At 44.4% G+C, this 19,009-nt stretch overlaps 1 protein-coding gene across 2 annotated transcripts; it reads left to right on the top strand.

Moving 5' to 3' along the window:
* Positions 1 to 847: 847 nt before the first annotated feature.
* On the top strand, positions 848 to 17,823 carry FBXO40 (F-box protein 40). Of its 2 annotated transcripts, XR_012765739.1 has the most exons (4): positions 848 to 930; positions 9,284 to 11,182; positions 13,282 to 13,780; positions 14,734 to 17,823. XR_012765739.1 is itself a non-coding variant. In XM_009932362.2 (3 exons), exons 1-3 carry the CDS (start codon positions 922 to 924, stop codon positions 13,477 to 13,479), a joined length of 2,106 nt encoding a protein of 701 aa, XP_009930664.2. In that variant the 5' UTR covers positions 848 to 921; the 3' UTR covers positions 13,480 to 17,823. The 2 variants fall into 2 exon arrangements, 1 of the variants encoding a protein (XP_009930664.2); XM_009932362.2 differs by having other exon boundaries at positions 13,282 to 17,823.
* Positions 17,824 to 19,009: the final 1,186 nt, after the last annotated feature.

The following is a 19,009-nucleotide window of genomic DNA, read 5'->3' on the forward strand; positions in this document are numbered from 1 at the left end:
TGAGAGGTGTCTCTGCAGCCAGATGGGGTGAGCGCCCAGCAGGGAGAAGCAGCATCTGCCCCATCTGCGCCCCTGAACCTCACTGACAGGTGAGGTACCTGTATGTCTGTACTCATTATGAGTACGAAACCCTCACCACAAAACTCACCATGAAATGCTTTAATGGGTCTATACTGGTGGTATAACGTGACTGCTCTCCCTCGCTGCTACCCTCCGGTTTGGCTGAGGAAGGGTGACGCTGGGACCTGCACCCTTCAGGCTTCCTCCCGGTGGCTGGCAGGACCCTGTTGCTGTGCAGTGGCCGGGCTGGAGCTGAGGGGGCTCCTGGGGGTCCCTGGGAGGCAGCCAGGCAGAGCTGCCTGGATGCTTGGCTCCCGGCCATTCCGGCCCTCTTTCTGCCCACCCCTGGCCAGGCAGATCAGAAACCCATCATCAGTGTCCACACCAGCTGCTAGAGTTGGTGGTGACGGGAGCTGGCGGCACAGCAACAATTACAACAGCAGAAACTGCAAAGCGGTGTGGGCACCAAGGGGAGTCGAGTCATAAAGGGCAAACCTTCATCAGAGAGTGGCAGGGAGCTGACACAGGGCTCTGGGAAAGGTTTTGATCTTTTCCTCTTGTGCAGGGCGCATGAGGTGTTATTGGTTCTGCCTCTCACAGCTTCTCTGTGAAGGATCACTCCAGAAGTGACAGTGTTAACAAATACAGTGGAAGAGACTGCTCTGTAAGCTGAGCTACATGGTCACATGCACGGGTTTTATTTTTAACATCTAAAAATTACTTGATGTTTCTGCCTGGGCTTGCTCCGTGTCCTCCCATTCTCTTCTCTTTCTTTGCTTGCAGTCCTCCCTTACCCACCTCACTTCAACCCAGCTGAGCACAACCAGGAGATCAAGTGTTTGGTACACACACAAGGACTCTATGATTAAGGTAAGGCTTTGTAAATAGAGTTGGAGTCTTTATTGGTCAAACCTTATGCAATGCAACGGTTACTGTATCGAGCTATGAGAATCAATACGTCTTCAAAACAGCCTTAGTAATTAAGATGAAGTAGAATAATCAGACACAAGATGTCTTAAATGACACCCTAAAGCAGAGACAGCTGGTAACTGTGAACACTTGTGTGACTTGCTAGTCTAAAAAAAAAAAACAACCCTCCATAATATATTCAGTTATATTCAGTGGCTTAGCCGTGGTTTGCAGTGCTGTATCTGGGGTTTTAAAACACTAAGATGCTGACTCTAAGATTGGAGCTTCAGTAGCAGGACAGATGATAAATCCAAAATTCAATTTCTGTTATTTTCAAGAAACTCTGAGAGAAGTAAGGCAAGGAGATACAGTAAGGGTCAGAGGAGAGGCAAGAGCAATCTTCTAGCAAAAATGCTAAGACTTCAAATCTGGTGAGTTTTGTAGATTCAGACTAAAAACTTTATGTTTGTAGGCCAGACTGAATAACAGGATGATGAAGTAAGAATCGCAAGTGTTAGAGGTATTGCTATACCATTTAGAGTTGTGGCCACTTAGCAGTTTTTATTCAGGAATCTTTTCTCTTTTGTTTTTATGACTTAGACCTTGACCAATAGCCCTGAAATTCTCTATGCTGGCCATCTGCCTTGGGCTCGGTTTCTTTTTTATTTTGCTTAAATCATTCAGCTGATTATCTCAAGAAGGTTTTAGAAAAGTTTGTTAATGAGATTGTTACCAGGGAACAAAATATAACCTGAGCCCAAAGAAAAAAAGAAAAACCAAACCAAAACAAACCAGTTTGGACTGATCACTTTTTTCCTCAAACTGCAACTAAACTGGAACCTGTTATTTTAAAGCACGTGCTGAACTCAAACCAAAACCAAACCCATTTCCCAGTTATTGATGCAAAGTGAGAGTTTGCCTGACTGTGTCTCTACCAAGCACAGCACAGGGACCCCTCGCATGCGTGAGGAGCCACAGAGCAGTCCATACCACAGCCTCCCCCTTCTCCCTGTCCCAGCCGTCTCCCACATGACTCCCCACCATGCCCAGCACAAGATCCTGCTGCTGGGCTACCCTGCACCAAACTGCCAGCCCAGGGGACCGCTTCAGCACTTGGGATTTTTGGGTGGGTTTGTCTCAGGTGAGCTATGGCTACGTTTCACCAGGTAAGGAGGAGTAAGAAATACTGCTGATCCAGGTCTCATAGTGGGGAGCGCAGTGTGGGGTTTCTGCCCGCAGCGCCCTGTTACCCGTGCCTCATTGCTCTCCTGTACTCCTCCTGTAACAGCACCTAGTGCATTTCACGGGACAGAAATTGCACAAGCAAGTTTCGGTGCCTCTCTACTGCGTGCTCACAGCACAGCTTTACCAGGTGAGGGGGAGGCCTGATGGTGCAACAGCTTCTCTTGAGCTACACGGTCCCGCGTGCCAGGTTTAAGAGCTGAAGAGAAGCTGATGTGCTGCTGTGGGAACCTGAGCAGTGCACGTGCTCTGGAAGAAAAGCAAGGAACATGCGTGACATGCATTATACTGTGGACCTACGCTATCCCTGTCATTCTAAAGCACTTTTTTTTCAGTATAAAGCAATTCCAACCTGTTCAGTAACTCTGAACCAGTCGTTATTGCCACGAAACACCACAGCCTCAGCAAGCTATTCCTCAACTAGAAAATACAAAAAGTAGCTCCCTAGTTGTCAGAGCCTCATCTAACAGGCCGGTTGTCTCACAGAAAACATTTTCACTCTGTATGTCTTATACTGGGGATTTGAGGTTCACCAGAAGGATTGTCCTGGAATCAAAGCCTATAAAACCCATACAGCCTTGTTCAAGGTCTGAGCCTCAAAGAAACTGTCTCGCACATGCTCGCTAGAAATTTATTTGTGTTATTGGTGAAGGTTTCATCTATACCTTTTATTCTCCCTTTCCACGTACCCTGGGCTGTACCGTATTCACTGCCTCACTCATGTAAAGCTCAGCTGGTAACACATATGCAAGATCAGTCTGAATGGCAACTGCAGAGCAGGTGTGCCACGAAGGACAGTGACCCGCTACACCTAACGTCAAGGTGGTCACTCAAGCTGTAGCTGTCCTTGCTGTGGGTGTTAATATGTGGGGCTTGGCTCACTTAGGGGTCACCATGATTCCAGGTGGTGGCATTCCTGGATTTGCTTCTTATTTTCTATCAAAGGACAGGACTTTAGAAAACTTCGAGTCCCAAGAATCATGTACAAATGGAGTACAGTACGGTTTCCAATGGCACAGTGTTTTCTTCCTCAGCTCCAAGAAGTAAATACATCCATGTAGCAAAGGGAGACCCAAGCCTGATTTCTTGCTGAGATTGTTATGTATGTAGTGATGGAGGAAAAGCGCTGCACGAAGAGCAAATAAAATCTCTAGTTTAAGGAGACTTAGATGCTCTCCTAGAAAATGTGATTCTACAGCTGACTCTGCCAGTGTTTTTGTACAGGAGGGATGCAACTGCAAGTGAAACATCAGAACCAGAGCATCTCCATGCTTAGTATATATCTTTTGTTTTATTTACATAAAGTATTGTTTTTAATTATATTTATTCCCATCTTTCTATACTTCAATTCTACATCTGCCAAATGGAAGTAATAGTATCTTTTAACCTAAAGTGCACGTCTAGTACTGGAAAGATAAATTCATTGTTGGTTGTGAACCCCCTCAGATACTAAGATAGTAAATATATTGAAAAACCCTGTAAGGAATTTAATAACTCTGTATTCACCTCAGGATTTAAGTATTATGATGAAAATGAGATAAACACTATATACCAGATAACAAGGATTAAAAGAAATAGAGAATACTTCCCATCTGCCCTATACACTTCACCAAACATATTCACATTCCTTGAAAATACTTTTTCTGTTTTAACATTATATAACTTTAACATTTTGGCTCCAGCATTTGGATGCAAACTTTCCTGAGATTTTTTTAAGAGCTTGTTATCATGTTGTAAATGTTAGAAAGATTGTTTTATGTTCATTTGCAGTCTCATCTCAGAGGCGTTCTTTAAGGTAATTAATGTGGAGTTTCTGGTGGCGCTTTTTGATGGTTATTTGAAATGGGAAGCACCCCTTGATTCTGCGCAAAGAGCTGAGATATGATGTATAAACTTAGCATGTAATATGATCAGTCACATACAGCAAATACCAAATAAGAAAACAGTTTTGTGTTGTTTTGTTTTGTTGACTGCAACTAAATTAAATATATGTTTAGAGAAAATAAATTGTAGTTGGTTTATAAACTGTAAGTTATTGTCACTGAACAGATCTGCTCCAGACACACACATATCTGCAGTTAAAACAGCAGCTGTATATTTTTAAACCTTACTTGATTTGCTGTCATGACAGTCTAAAAATAAAGATTTACCAAAGTGGACAGACTGTGGGCTGTAATTTGCATCCTTTCTTTCCACAGTAGCTTGAACATGATTCAAGTAAGCATTTCTGTTTTGAGTTTTTTTCTAACCCAGCTCTTAGGAAATTTTGCAAGTTGCAGGGAAACAGGAAGTGTACAGGTTTAGAGAAATGTGTCATCACCTGACATATCTGTGTGTCACCTGCCTCCGGATGTCATGTATCAAACATACTGAGGCAAGAATTTGTAAACTTTCTGCTCAGAGTTTTGAAAGTTGTAGTTTGTGTACTGACAACAATACCAACAACTAAACCACAGAGCTAACTAGATCATCAGCTAAAATACAGAGCTTCTGATTACCAGCAGGCCAGAACAGAAGAAGCATTCAAACCCTGATAAATATCAGAAAAATTCTCTATCCCTTCTTCGTGTTCTCTAGCTTCACAGATTTGACAACGAGAAGAGAGGCATAGAAATCATTTGTCTGAAAAGAACAGCATATACAAGTTAGAGATGAGGTAAACTCAACTGAAAAATACCTGAATAATCACAAAGACTGATTCTGGATCTGAATGCTCTGATATGGTGACTTTTGATAAACTAAGCATGTGTTTTCTTCACGTGATTCGGATGGGTTCATTTCAGCATACAGCAGTGTGAAAGCAGGATCCTCTCCAGAAACTTTGCAATCAGCCCTTTCTGTATTTTTGGAGAACCATAAGGCCTGTGCCTCAGATGTATTTTCATTTATCAATTATTTCTCTCCAAGAATTAGTTTTGCAGTGGAAAATATTGTTCACACATTCATGTTTTTGTTGCAGTGTAATGTACCCAGCCTTCCTCTGACCTTACGCAAGTCATAGCTGGGACTATTTTTAGAGATTATATTTGCAGCAAAATGTTACAAGAATGAGAGCAGCAAGGATGCTGCCAATAAATCCATCTGTATCTCCTGCTTCTCTGAGCCACATAAAAGCACACGTAACTAAACAGCCTAAAGCAGGACAGATGCCATCCTAAACATGTATTTAGGGGCCGGATATGGCTGGGGCCACCCTGACCAGCACCTCAGTGTCACCTCTGTATGGAAGCCAGTGCTTCCCAAGACAAGGCAGGGAATGGTATGATGGATAGTCACAAAATAATATTTTTCTGCATTGCTGTCTCAAGCTCTTTCCATGCAAACAAAAGTGAAGGTACCTGAGGCCTAAACTTCGTAGTGTAAGTTTGTCCCTAGGTAAGGAGACCGCAGAGGATGTGTTCCTTCACTCTGCAGGACTGAGGAGGAATGGGATTCACTAAGAGATCTAAACGGGTATTGCTTAGTGCTGGAAGTTGCAATGGATGGAACAAAGATGTGTTGAGCAATTAGTGCACATCAAATGCCAACACAAATGCATGATCTTTGTTGACTGCAGAAACCCATGTGTATTGCCTTCCCCAGACGTCTTTCCTTCTCCTGCGTTGTTCATGATTTCATTGCCTAGATGTGAAAGACAAGAAGTTAAAACAGTGCCTTCAGGAAAGAGAGCAGAAGCAGCTTCACGTAGCATCTCTTCCCCTTGAGTCTGAGCCTACTGCTGCAGCACAGCTCTCTTCAGGGCTGGGTCACTTAAGCCTGGGGTTGCAAAAGCACTCACATCTAGGTAAATGACACTACTGTATTTTCCTTAACCTTAGGGAAAAAACAAAGTCAATATTATTTTACTAACAATGTCTATTTTTTCCCAAAGACAAATGAGAGTCTGCTGGGCCTATGGCAGTTCTTACTGCATAGGAAGTGCAGTAGGAAGACTTGTCAAAAATCTTTTTCTCATTTTCACGCACAAAAAAAAAAAGCATTCTGGATCCTGTTTGGAAAAAGAACTACAGTTCCTCCTTATCATTAGCTTTTTCCCTTACACAAAGAATCGCAGTAGGCTGAACCAAGCCAGAATGCAGCCTCTACAGCAAGGAGCAGAAAGTCCAAGGCCAGGAGTTTTCTACTTGCAGCAGCACTTCTTTGGGCCAAATTACTGACACCAGTTGGAGGTGTCCAGGGAATTAGCTCCAGGTAGTGACTGAGCAGTCTCTAGAGAGTCTGCTCTCTCTGAGCAGTTGTCTGATCCAACAACTATGTTTGACAGGAAAGGACCACAGGAGCCCCTACATGTTCCCCCTAAACAGCGTGTCTTATGGATGTTGTTGAAGAAGACTGCTGGGCTGGGTGGACCACTGGTCTGACCCAGAATGTCATTTCTCATGGTTTTAGATTTTTTACAACAGAAGGCTTGCCTCATGCTAATCGCCATCTCCATTTAGTTGTTGTTGGACTCTGTGCTTCTGTTTTCCCGTGTTTGGCGAGAAGTAACAGCTACTGCCAGGAATTATTGCAAGGGTAGAGATATTATGAGCAAGGGCAACTGAGAACTTTTGGAAGCAGGTCTCATAAGTGTATTAATTTTACTAATTAAACTGATTTAATTGACTTACTGGGAAAGAACCAAAAACAATAATGAAAGCAAAGCAGATCAGTGATTCATTCTGACACAAAGCTAGTAATCTGGTAGTGACAACTTTTTGTCCTGAACCTGGGTCGGGGCAATGCCTGGCATCAACACCAGCTGGGGGATGAAGGGGTTGAGAGCAGCCCTGCCAAGAAGGACTTGGGGGTACTGGTGGACAAAAAATGAGACGTGAGCCACCAATGTGCGCTTGCAGCCCAGAAGGCCAACTGTACCACGGGCTGCATCAAAAGCAGCATGGCCAGCAGGTCGGAGGAGGGGATTCTGCCCCTCTGCTTTGTTCTGGTGAGACCCCACCTGGAGTCCTGCATCCAGCTCTGGAGCCCTCAGCACAGGAAAGACATGGGCTTGTGGGAGCGGGTCCAGAGGAGAACCACAAAGATGATCTGAGGGATGGAACAGCTCTCCTGTGAGGAAAGGCTGAGAGAGTTGGGGTGGTTCAGCCTGGAGAAGAGAAGGCTGTGGGCGGACCTTACGGCAGCCTTCCAGTACCTGAAAAGGGGCCTATAGGAAAGATGGGGACAGACTTTTTAGCAGGGCCTGTTGCAACAGGACAAGGGGTAATGGTTTTAAATTAAAAGAGGGTAGATTTAGACTAAATATAAGGAAGAAATTTTGTACAGTGAGGGTGGGGAAACACTGGCACAAGTTGCCCAGAGAGGTGAGGTTTCCTCATCCCTGGAAACATTCAAGGTCAGGTTGGATGGTGCTCTGAGCAACCTGATCCAGTTGAAGATGTCCTTGCTCAGTGCAGGGGGGTGGGACTAGATAATCTTTAAAGCTCCCTTTCAACCCAACCTATTCTATGATTATGTATAAGGATCTTCATACGTCAGGTTCTTCTACTTCTGCTTTTCATTGTTGGACCTCAGGAAAGTTGTATGTCCTTTTTATATCACAGGTTTTTAAGGGGAGGAGAGGGAAAATTCATACAAATTTTTTGAAACTGCGTTAATATGGAAATGTGAGAACTGAAATGCAGTCTTTCTTAAAACATTTAGCCTGTTATATAAGAAAGCCGGTTGAAATTTCTGAAACATTTGTTTTGGCATCCTCAACTTGTTCTTTTAATCCAGTCTGTTGGTTGCAAAATGTTAAATTCATAGAGCTGCCTGGTGGCAGCTGAATTCATGAAATGGAGGCTGGTATTTTTTATTACTTGCTGCCCAGGACCTTTTTCCCTATTTTCTGGCCCCTTGTGGTGCCACTAACACCTTCATAAACTGAATCTAAAATATGATCAACTCAGGGTCACCTATTCAGTTCCGGGTAGTGCTTGACACTGACGTGTCAGAAGTATGTAGGATGAACTGACAAAATAGGATCGTGCTCTAAAATAGATCCCAAAGGAACAAAAAAGGATTTTTTTCTCAAAGAGGCACTCTGTAAAAGTCATGCTCAGAGCTGACCTCTCCCCTGCTCCATCACAGGAAGGGAGAAGCTCTGTTGAGGTTAGACCTTTGTCGCTCCCCTTCTGCCCTAACTTCACACCGTGGTGCTGAGCAGTGCATGAGATAAACCATACCTGCCCTCTTCTCCTCTTTCCTGTCTACTCAGCACTCACTGGTGAAAGCGAGCGGAAGGAAGGTGAAAGGCAGTTTGTAAAAAGAAAAAGTGAAAGAAACTGGATTTAACTGGGTGAGTATAACCTTGCCACAAGCCTCCACTGCACTCTGGAGCTTCTCTCCAAAACACAGACAGAGGCATCGCCTTATTCCAGGTTTTGACACCTGGAAGTAGATGTAGCAAACAACCTGCCTGAAGGAAAGTCCTCTGCAGTCTCTGTTCCATGGCATGCAGGCATCAGCTAGGAGTGCAAGCGTAAATCATAAAAGCAGAGTAAAGAAGGCCAGGCAAATTAGCCTTTACCCAGGCTGTTGTCTACACTGGGAACTGGGATTGTGAAGATAATCCTCACCCTCAGCCTTGCTGGTGTAGAGCAAAGGGGGGGTTCAGCTGCACAACATTCATGTCTTTATGGAGGAATGACAAGACACGCAGGCCAAACAACCAGCTAATTTTTCTAGAGAGGAAAAAGCAATGTCATCTGTCCTACTCAAACAGCATCGCGGAAGGGGGAAGCTCCTTCACTGTGCCCCGGCAGTCTTGATTTCAGCAGCTTGGTATAGATAGAACCAGTGTAAATATTGGGACAGAAAACAGCTCACTTCCAAACCCTGGCTGCCTCTGCCGGGCTAACGAGTAAGGACCTTATCTACACCCATGCTGCTACCAGGCCATGCTGTACCGCGGGGATCAGTGCTGATAAGTGACTGTATGAGCTGGCAGTCATTTGCCCACAGCCTTATTCCAGCTAGACATGCATGTGAGCACCTAATGCGTAGAAACTAAGCACAGGCACAGAGGGTCTGTGGCCATTCTTGCTCCTTCAGGCAATAACTCTTGTCTTCTTGTCTTTGCTACACACAGCACCGGGCTCAGAAAGCTTCCCCTGGGCAGCACAGGCACTGTGAGAGATGTTTCAACCGGCACTGCCGTGCACCAGTTGAGCCCTCCATCTCCTGCATGGTCATCAACTGCCGCTTTCACTGCGGGGCCACCTTCCACATGTGCAAGGAGGAGGAGCACCTGTTGCTCTGTCCCTTAGAGCAGGTCTCCTGCCTCAACTCAGGCTATGGCTGCCCTTTTTCCATGGCCCGCTTTAAGCTGGCGAAGCACCTCCAGGTCTGTCCAGCCAGCGTTGTCTGCTGCTCGATGGAGTGGAATCGCTGGCCAAATGTCGATTCAGACACAACCCTCCACAAGAACATTATGAAGCAGACCTTGAACGAAGAGTGTCTGGACACAGCCTTGGCGCTCAGAGACCAGAAGATCCTTTTCAGGTCTTTAAAAATAGCTGACTTGTTTCCAGAGTGGAGGAAAAAGGATGAAGTGGAAGAGCTAATAGACGAAGCCATGGGTGGGGAAGAAGGTGCTGTGGGAGGAGTAGCCTGTGGTTCCCAAGACGGCAACGACCAGTTGTCTGAGCTCAGCCAACGTGAGCGTGAAGATTTGGCAAAGGACAAAGAGGGAATGGATCTGGGGAGTTACAAAACCTGGGAGAACATTTTCAGCAAAGAGCTCCTGGCTTGCAAGGTAACAGGCTCAGCAGCCAGCACAGGACAAAAAACGGAGGAGGCTTCCAGGAAAACAGCGTCAGCCCCTCATGCTGCCAGCTCCACAGAGAAATCAAAGGAAGTATCTGACGGTGCAAAAGAGACAAAAGACCAAAAGCCTGAAGAAGTAACACCAAATAGAGAAATGACAGGACTGGCTCCCTGGCAAGAAGGGGTCCTGGAGAGGCTGAAGAAGGAAGTTGGTGTAGGTGATTACAACATGTATCTGGTACATCATGGGGGAATGCTCATCCGCTTTGGCCAGCTAGCTGCTTGCACTCCCAAAGAAAAAGACTTTGTGTATGGGAACTTGGAAGCTCAGGAGGTGAAGACTGTCTACACCTTTAAAGTGCCAGTTAGTTACTGTGGCAAAAGAGCACGATTAGGAGACGCGCTGGGCCACAAGATACCGACTTCAGACAAGTCTGTGGATACCTCAGAATTGGGAATAAACCTAGAAGAACTACCTAAGGCAGATATAATTAAAGCCACACTGCTGTGTGCACTGGAAAAAGAGCTGAAAGGCCATGAGATCTCCGAAGCAAGGGGTATCGATGGGCTCTTTATGGATTTTCCAACACAGACATACAGCTTTCCTCTGGAGCCCTTCTCTTCCAATGCTGTTCTAGCAGATATTCTGGATGAAAAAAGCCCACCAGAACTCCACGTGGAGCTGTACACTGAATGTGTAACCAGAAGACACAACAAAAGCAGTTCAGCTTTCACATTCACTTGCAGTCATTTCTTCAGGAGGGACGAGTTCCCATCCCACTTCAAGAACGTGCATGCTGATATCCAGTCATGTCTGGATGGATGGTTCCAGCATCGCTGCCCACTGGCCTACTTGGGATGTACTTTTGTTCAGAATCACTTCCGCCCTGAGGGACTCAAGGCCAAGGTTATATACAGCAAGCCTCTCAAGACCTTTGCTATTAAGCCAGAGGTGGACACTCTCCTTGCTGAATCAGGGAAGTGCAGTTCCATAGTGGCTAATCAAGGGAGAAATACGGACTCGCTGAGCAGCCTCCCAGTGGAAGTGCTCAAGTACATTGCAGGGTTCCTGGACAGCTTCAGTTTATCTCAGCTATCGCAAGTGTCGGTGCTGATGAGGGACATCTGTGCCACTCTTCTTCAAGAGAGGGGAATGGTCCTGCTAGTCTGGGAGAAAAAAAGATATTCCCATGGCGGTACTTCGTGGAGAGCTCGCAAAAAGGCAAGTGACTGTGACACTGGGAAAAAGACAGCCATGGGTTCTTTTCACATAAAACACAAGCATAGCAGGGGATGCTGCATATAAGCATGCAGATGTGGGGAAGGTTCATGAGGCTGTGAATTTGCACCACAATTGTCAGGGATCAGGGCTATAAAATGCAGTACATCTAGCAAAGGTAGGAAGGTGTAAGTGGACATCTTCTGACCAGCTGAATGTCCCCACCCAAGCTTGTCTTGGGTAACCTGTTTGCATGTGCACTGTTTTTAGGCACTAGAAACTGAGAATTCCTGATATTTAAAGTTCACACATGGATTTCTGAAGAACTTCAAGTTCATACTTTTTTTTGCTCTTTACAAGACTGTCTAGTAAGTCAAAACTAAAGCATGCTTTGGAACGCCAAACAGGTAAAGAACAAGGAGACACGGCTGTGAGAAGAGCTCAGGCGTTCACATCAACCCCCGAGGGCTTTCGTGCTTAGTAGTTCACAGGATTGCCATGAGTCTCTGATTCATTGGGTTGTGAGCACCTGAGGGAGGAGCATGGGGATAGAAAGCCTTCTTCTGTAAGGCTGGTCTCCCACTGTATGCACTGGAAAATCACCACCCTTACTGGCTGGTTAGGTAGGCTGAAAGAAATGTGTAAACACAGCTCAGTCTAAGTCCTAGTTGAACAAAAGTTATTACTTTTTTTTTTTGCTAGCTGATAGCCTTGCAGCTGTTCTAACATAAAACCGTTTGAAAGAATAGCATGACAGACTCCAGCGTGACCAGGTGGACGAGATAGGGATCTCAGAACAAATAATTTAGAGATCCGGGGAAGACTCCCAGAAACGATCTAAGGACCTGGCTTTCAAGCAGATCCCTGAAGATCTCCACCTATTGACTCTTATCAAATGGAAACTTAGTAGTTTATGACTCTTTATTAAGAGAAAGTGCTCTTTATTAAGGAGAAAACATGAAGCGTGGTGAATTCAAGATCTGTGTAACAAAGTTTGGTGGCTGCAAGTTGAATCAGCGCAATCCAAAACAGGAATTAGCCACTGAAATAATTTACTGGAGGATGCGGCTTCCTTCAGTAAAAGAAAAAAATTCCAGCTGAGCAATCATATAGCAATTAACTTCCGTTATTGCAGCACAACTTCAAACCAGCAGCATTGAATTTAAGGACTGTCTAACCCTTTTCACGTTAGCTCTCTGTACTGACCACACAGGAATCTTGTTTCCAATGCACAGAGTGTGCTTGAAAACGTTCTGTCTGTAATTGGTCTGAATTTCTTAATTAATGTGTATAATAGCTATGATTACTTAGGGCTAGGACAGGGTCAGGTAATCTTCAGCGTTGTACACATACTGTCCTTCTTCCACAGAAAGAAACATTTTTAGGGAGAAGAAATCTACTATGACTTTAAGAGTTCATTTGATTTAATGGTATACAGCAAATATTAAAGTGATTTAATCACAATCTTATCACTACATGCTAGTATATCACTAAACGGTACATGGTATCACTGCAAACTGAATTGGAAAATTTTAACTGCACATTTCTACTTTTTACAAGCTTGTATGTCCTCTAGGAGTAACTTTAACCTTAGATTTCCCAGGCTTGTTCTGGGGTGGGGTGAATAACAAGTGTTGTAATGTTAATTACCTTGAAGTTGCTGATAGATGCTTTGCAAGGTCTTTGTGAAGTCAGGTTTCTTTGAGATACGTATCACACAAGCATGCTGTAGTCACTTTGCTTGATAAACATCTTGGATCACACTGTACATGTGATGGAGTTTTCTGTAGAGGGGCGGTGGTCAGGTGTCCTGGATTTCCTCAAGCCCAGCACTGGACTGGCACAAAAAACTATAGAAAGATATTTTCCTGTTAAAAATGGCAGGTGATGACTAAAGCAACAAAACCAGCAAGTACAAGGTACATCACAATACAGACCCCACTAGTTGTTGTGCCTGCCCTGCATGATCAGATGTTCACTAGCCTTTCCAGCACGAGTAATGCACACCCGCTATAAGCATATATAGATTTTTAAAATCCTCTTCAATTCTTACCAACATTCCCATTTTCTCTCTCCAATTTATGTTCCCTTTCCCGTATTAGATCTGGCAGTTCAGCAGCCTGTTCTCCAGAGTTAACAAATGGCAGCGCAACGAAATCACGTGCATGTCAGAGCACCTGAAGAACTGTCCCTTCTACCAAGTGGAGCGCAAGACGGACCCCGTGCTGCTGACAGGCATGTGCGAATCTCGAGAGCAGACTCAAAAGACTTTAGTTTCTACTTTCAAGCGTAGAGTCTGAACAACCTGCTTCCCCTCCACCATGCTCCTTTCAGGGCCCTTGAAAAGAAGATTTGGGAATTTCGGTGTAAAGATTGTTGCTTCCAACTCTCCTTTGGACATACAAAACTGGCTTCTCCCCAGCTGCATTTGAAACATCCTGCATCTTTTTTTTGCCTGCATTAATTTAGTTGTTGAAACTTCATCCACCGCTCACTGATATCATGTGTTTTCTGTTTACGTTTCTGTTCCTTGCTTAGTACAGCATCCCAAAGAAAGCAATAAGGATCTCGTTTGAAAACAGCATCTTCACAGCCTTGAAGGTAGGCTGCTGCTCCTGTACCATGTCCCTCAGAGAAGCAAGAGCAGTTAACGTACCTAGCTCAGCTAGGTCTGAAACACCTTAGTTTTGGCTTGAAAGCCAAGTTCTAGGAGCACAGGTAGATGCCCTCCTGTCTGGCAGACCTAGGGCCTGCTAATCTGTTCTGAGATGTGGGCAAAAGAAAAGGACCCCCCAAAATTAAGTGACTTAATTAGAACTCCAATGAGGACTCAGGAAATCACTGCACAGCCACAGACCACCATTTAAGACCCTGATTCATGCAAGCCTGCCCAGCTGAGCACAAGCCTAAAGCTGAGCTCTTGGGAGCATTCAAACCAAACCAAAGCAAACAAACTTTCTCTTTGTTAGAAATTACCAAATAGCAAACAGTTTTAGGCGCTCCACTGACTTTTTACATTTTTCAGCTAATAACGTTCTCTGTCTTATTTAAAAATCCATTAAAGCCATCAAAGAATGTTTGAAGTAATTTTTTAGAATGCCTTAGCTACTCAGTTTTACAGTTGTAAGTTGCAAATTGTAATCGTAAGCAACAGAAAACAATTTGTCAAAGAAATATTATTCTTTTCTGTAAAAGGCATTCAGCAACCCATTCAGTAATGGTATGGATAATGTTTGCTTCAGTTAAATGGGCTGGAGTATAAGAATTTGTTCTTTTTTTACAGAGCAGAAGAGTTATTAGGATTTGGTTTATTTTTTAATAAATACATTAATCTAAAAACAGAACATGCTTGAAGCAACAGATGGGAGAAAGTGGGCATGTTACCAACAGCATCTCTTATTACACTATTTAAACCCATTTCAGAGGCCCTAGTTAGAAATGCCATAGTTGTGGTGGTGGGTGGGATTCCTCTGAAATGGCCGTAAAGGGACTCAACAGCTCACAGCCGCTGCACAGCCACAGCGGCGCCGACTCATGCCCCTTTCTTTTTTAAGCTCGTAGCCAGAACTGGGAGCTCAGGACATGAGGTCTGGCTTTCATCTCAGCGTCTTGCGCAGGAGAACCTCACCAGGAGCTGGGACGTTTGCTGGCCTGGACCACCACTCTCCTCGCTAGCCAGGTGAAAACTGGCCCAGGTGGATGGACGCACGCCGCACTTGGCATCTCTGGTCTTGATGCAGATCTGGGGTGAGGCAGCTATGCAAGAAGGAGCCCTCTCTTACCGATAAAGGTTGCTGATGAACCTGAGCTGAGTGCTTGGTAATCGAAGGCGTGAATCGTGTGGTGACCGAAGCCATGCTGAGTGCATCTCGTCCTTGTCTACACTTGCAGCTTAAGTGGTCCCTGTGAGATTGTTGACCATACAAGAATGTTTTTCTTCTCCAGACACATGTCCTCAGGAATGTATCGTCTGAGTTGTGGGGACAGTGAATTGGTCCCAGGAGCAGCAGCAGGAGTAGCAGCAGTTACTTTTTTTTTTTTTTTTAATGCTATTCTCTTTTCTGTCCCTAGAGATCCTTTCTGGGAAGTCTCATAATGCTTTACACATGAGAATAAAATTATCTGCGCAGGTATCCTGCCGAAAACACAACAAGTAGCATCCCAGTTTTACACAGAGGAAACTGGAGCAAATGAACACAGGGAACCTAAGCAGGGCCAGGAGCAGCTAAAGCAGGGTGCTCTGATCCTTTATCCTGTGGCTCAAGGCACCGCACAAAAACAAACTGGCCATCCTTTAAAGCTGCTTACAAAAGTTCACCTGTCCTCAAAACATCCCATCTAACATAAGTCGCCCAACATTATCACTCTGTTTTACAGAGGGAAGTTGACAAAGGTGAGGACATACAGCCAGACTTCTGAGACTGGTCTCTGCATCAGGGCCTCATCCTTCGCATATCACATACCTGATTTTGAAAGACACTGAGCACCCAAATGTAGCTGAAGAGCATGGTAGCTGCAAATGCACGTCCAAAAATCGGGTGCCAGTATCTATGCTGGGTGCTTAAAAACGGAGCCACTCAAAATTATGGATAATTTGAGGAAGGGGACAAAAAAAAGACGCTTAAATAATAGGGTCTCAGTCATTGTTCAAGGCTGGTGTAAGAGACCATGAAAAAGTTCAGCCTGTTCATCTCTCACCAGATCAGCCACTTAGCTGCTGTAAACTGGTGTGGCTGCCCTGAAATTTTAGCTTACATTAGGTATGAATTGGGCTCATTTTACCTTTAGTGCCAGTGTCACTGGCTCCACTGCTATTCCACTTGTGGCCTCATTCTCTTGATGCCAGAGGATTCTGTTCCAGTATCTCCCTGCTCCTGGAGATCGCATGACCTCAGTTCCAGCCTTGTTACCCCTGATCCTGCTTCCTCCCCGTGCACGGAGTCAGACTTCAGGGAGGATGCAACCTTTGCAAATGTGGCGGTTCAAGGTGCCACTCAGAGACAGGGATGTCACAACCTCTTGGGATCAGCCGAGGTGTATATACAACGTCTTGGAGACTGGATCATTTTCCTTCTGGTACGGCTATGGGCTACACTGGAGAGACACAGGCTGTTAATTCACAGAGAGAGAGGGAGATAAATTCACCCCGTGATTATGTATCTGTAAACTGTAAATTTGTTTAAGTAACCTTCAGCATATATAGTGAAAGCTAAAAATCTACAGCCATCTTCAAGTTAGTCCGGCTAACCCGACCCTGGAAGAAGGAAAGCTGTACAGGGAAGTGGATACCACCCTGATGCTGGTGCATACCCACCTGGCAAATGCCAGCTGGTAGCCACTTCTTACTTTATCTTGCATTTAACACTAGTGGAGAGCTGTGGGCTGGTGCCGGGTGCAGTTTAAATAATCAGAGGATACATGCCAAGCTAGCTCATTCTTGATGGTCCTGCTGATTAGCAGAGTTGTCGGAAGCTTTGGAGAGCTACAAGGAACCAAATTTGTCTGCCCTATTTATCTTGGTGAGCACAACACCGGCTTAGTTAAAAAGCGAAAGGCTTTGGTTTGGGTTCAGCAAGTCCTTGGGCTCCTGGTTTAAGCTTGTAATGTGACCACCACAAGGTCTGAACTGGAAAAGAGGACCTGAGTCCAGCAGAGCACTGAGGTTGCTCTCAGTCCAGATCACACGCTCCAGACCTTCACAGCTTTGATCCCGTTTGTGCTGCCCACAAGTCTGGTGCAGGGCAAGAGCAACGCTCCACACACTCCAGGCTGATGTGTTTTGCAGTGTTTCCATTTGTTGGAAGAACGGGAACAGAAATGATGGCATCGTGGAAATCAGAGAGTTTAGAGCAGGGCAAAAAGACTCAGGACGAGAGAGCAGGAAGACAGGAAAGGTGTCAGGTTTGGATAGAGGAGACCCACTCAACCATAGGTGTCACAGGGAGAGGCAAGTGGGGAAAGGTAAAGGGGCACAGGGATAAGGGGAAGTGGGATGTGGAAGAGGTGATGCACCTGCATGGTTTGGGAGCAAATGGTTCAATTCAACAGGACTCTAGGAGGGTAAGAGTGACGTTTGGGAGAGCAAAGATGTAAGGGGAATGGAGAGTTTATTTTATTTCATTTGGTTTCAACTGACACAGGAAGGTATTTGGATGAGCCTGATGAACTCAGTGAAACGCAGACTCTTGTTCTGAACTGTAATTTATACAGTGGACCCCACTCTGTGGCACGGCCTCTGTTCTGGGTTCGAGTATTCAGCTGGCGGATTGTTGATGCATGAGCTGAGAGGCCACGGTAAAACCACAAAGAGTCACAAATTTTGATATTCCTGTACGCTCATCATTTGCTGCCAGCAACAGACTTTCTGGATAAATGCTTCTTCTTGAGGAAGAGGCTGGAAATTCCCAATCAGTGTTATACAGCAACATGCAGCAGATGATATTTCTTAAGGGGTGAAAGCATAGGTCACCTACTGACACGTGTCGTAAGTCCGGGTTGGAGGGAGAAATTACTTGCCAAGCCTCCGACTCCCAAAACCGAGTACAGATAAGGTGAAGTTTATCTGAACATTGTTTGCCATTTTGCAAAACTCTGTAACTCCTTGTTGCTTTCTTAAGAATAAAAATTTTTATGGTTTAAAAAAATCCAGCAAAACCCAAGTCTTATCTTGTTTTCTTAGTTTCATCACATTAATGTTTGCTTTGCTTACAAATCAGATGTGGCAGTTCCTGTACCCTCATATTCATTACGCTCCTTTCCTCTGCTCCATTCTCCACTATAATTTTTCTGGTTGAAGACTACTATTTGTATTTATTACTTATATTTATTTTATACTTATTTAATTTTAACAATTATTTTTATTTTTGACCCCATCCTCTTTGCATAGCCACTTTCTCCTTCCTGGTTCAGTTATTTACTTGTATGAAAAACTGTCCTTTTTAAAAATCCATTTTCCAGACTGAAGTTACATTATATCTACAAACATTTGAAGAAGAGTTTTCTTTGTGGCTGTTCACCCACGTAGCTACAGCGGGATTTTTGCTTCTTTACTTGGGGTGCAAGTTCCACAGCCACTGTAGAGCTCTCTGAAATTCTGGGCATCTTTCACATGCAGTTTCCTTCCCACTACAGTCCACGTTACAGAGCCTTCTTAATTCCTTGGTTTTTTATTTCTTTTAAAACAAACCCTCCATGTACAGTATACTTATTTAGCTTCCCACTTAATTGACATGTAAGGAAATTATGATCACACGCTCCAGATTTATTTTTGATGACCACCTGCTCTATGACTTAATTGCTATTTACAACTAACAAATCTTTTGAAGGTTCAGTGATGGTTTTGTGAAGGAATTTGTCATCTGCCATATTGCAAATTATAGGCCTAAGACCCTTTATGAACATCAGAGATTATTCTCTGGTCCATAACTCTGAAGTTAGTTCCCCCATGGCAGCATAGTTATCTCTTTTAACATTAGCTCTCTCCCTACATATCCAGTTATGAACTTGAGTGGTTCACAGCTGACTCTGAGCTGCACCAGAGAAAAGCCTCTTTTAACGTTCTGAGCGTCACCTAAGCAATCTATAACATCATTCATGTGATGCCAATGCACTATTTTTGTCTTCATTTTGTATCAGTCCTGAACAGCAGAATATTTTAATACAGGGATGACTGTTATTCTACCATATTTATGTCACTTGCACAATAGCTAGTTTACACCCCAAATTAGTTGCTCATATTTCTTTCCTACCAACACCTGGGAGGCAGTTACAAAGATAATGGAGCCAAAGTCTTCTCAACAATAGCAGGCGATACAACAAGGGGCAATGGCA

Source organism: Opisthocomus hoazin, chromosome 1 (genome assembly GCF_030867145.1).
Source record: "Opisthocomus hoazin isolate bOpiHoa1 chromosome 1, bOpiHoa1.hap1, whole genome shotgun sequence".
NCBI lineage: Eukaryota > Metazoa > Chordata > Aves > Opisthocomiformes > Opisthocomidae > Opisthocomus > Opisthocomus hoazin.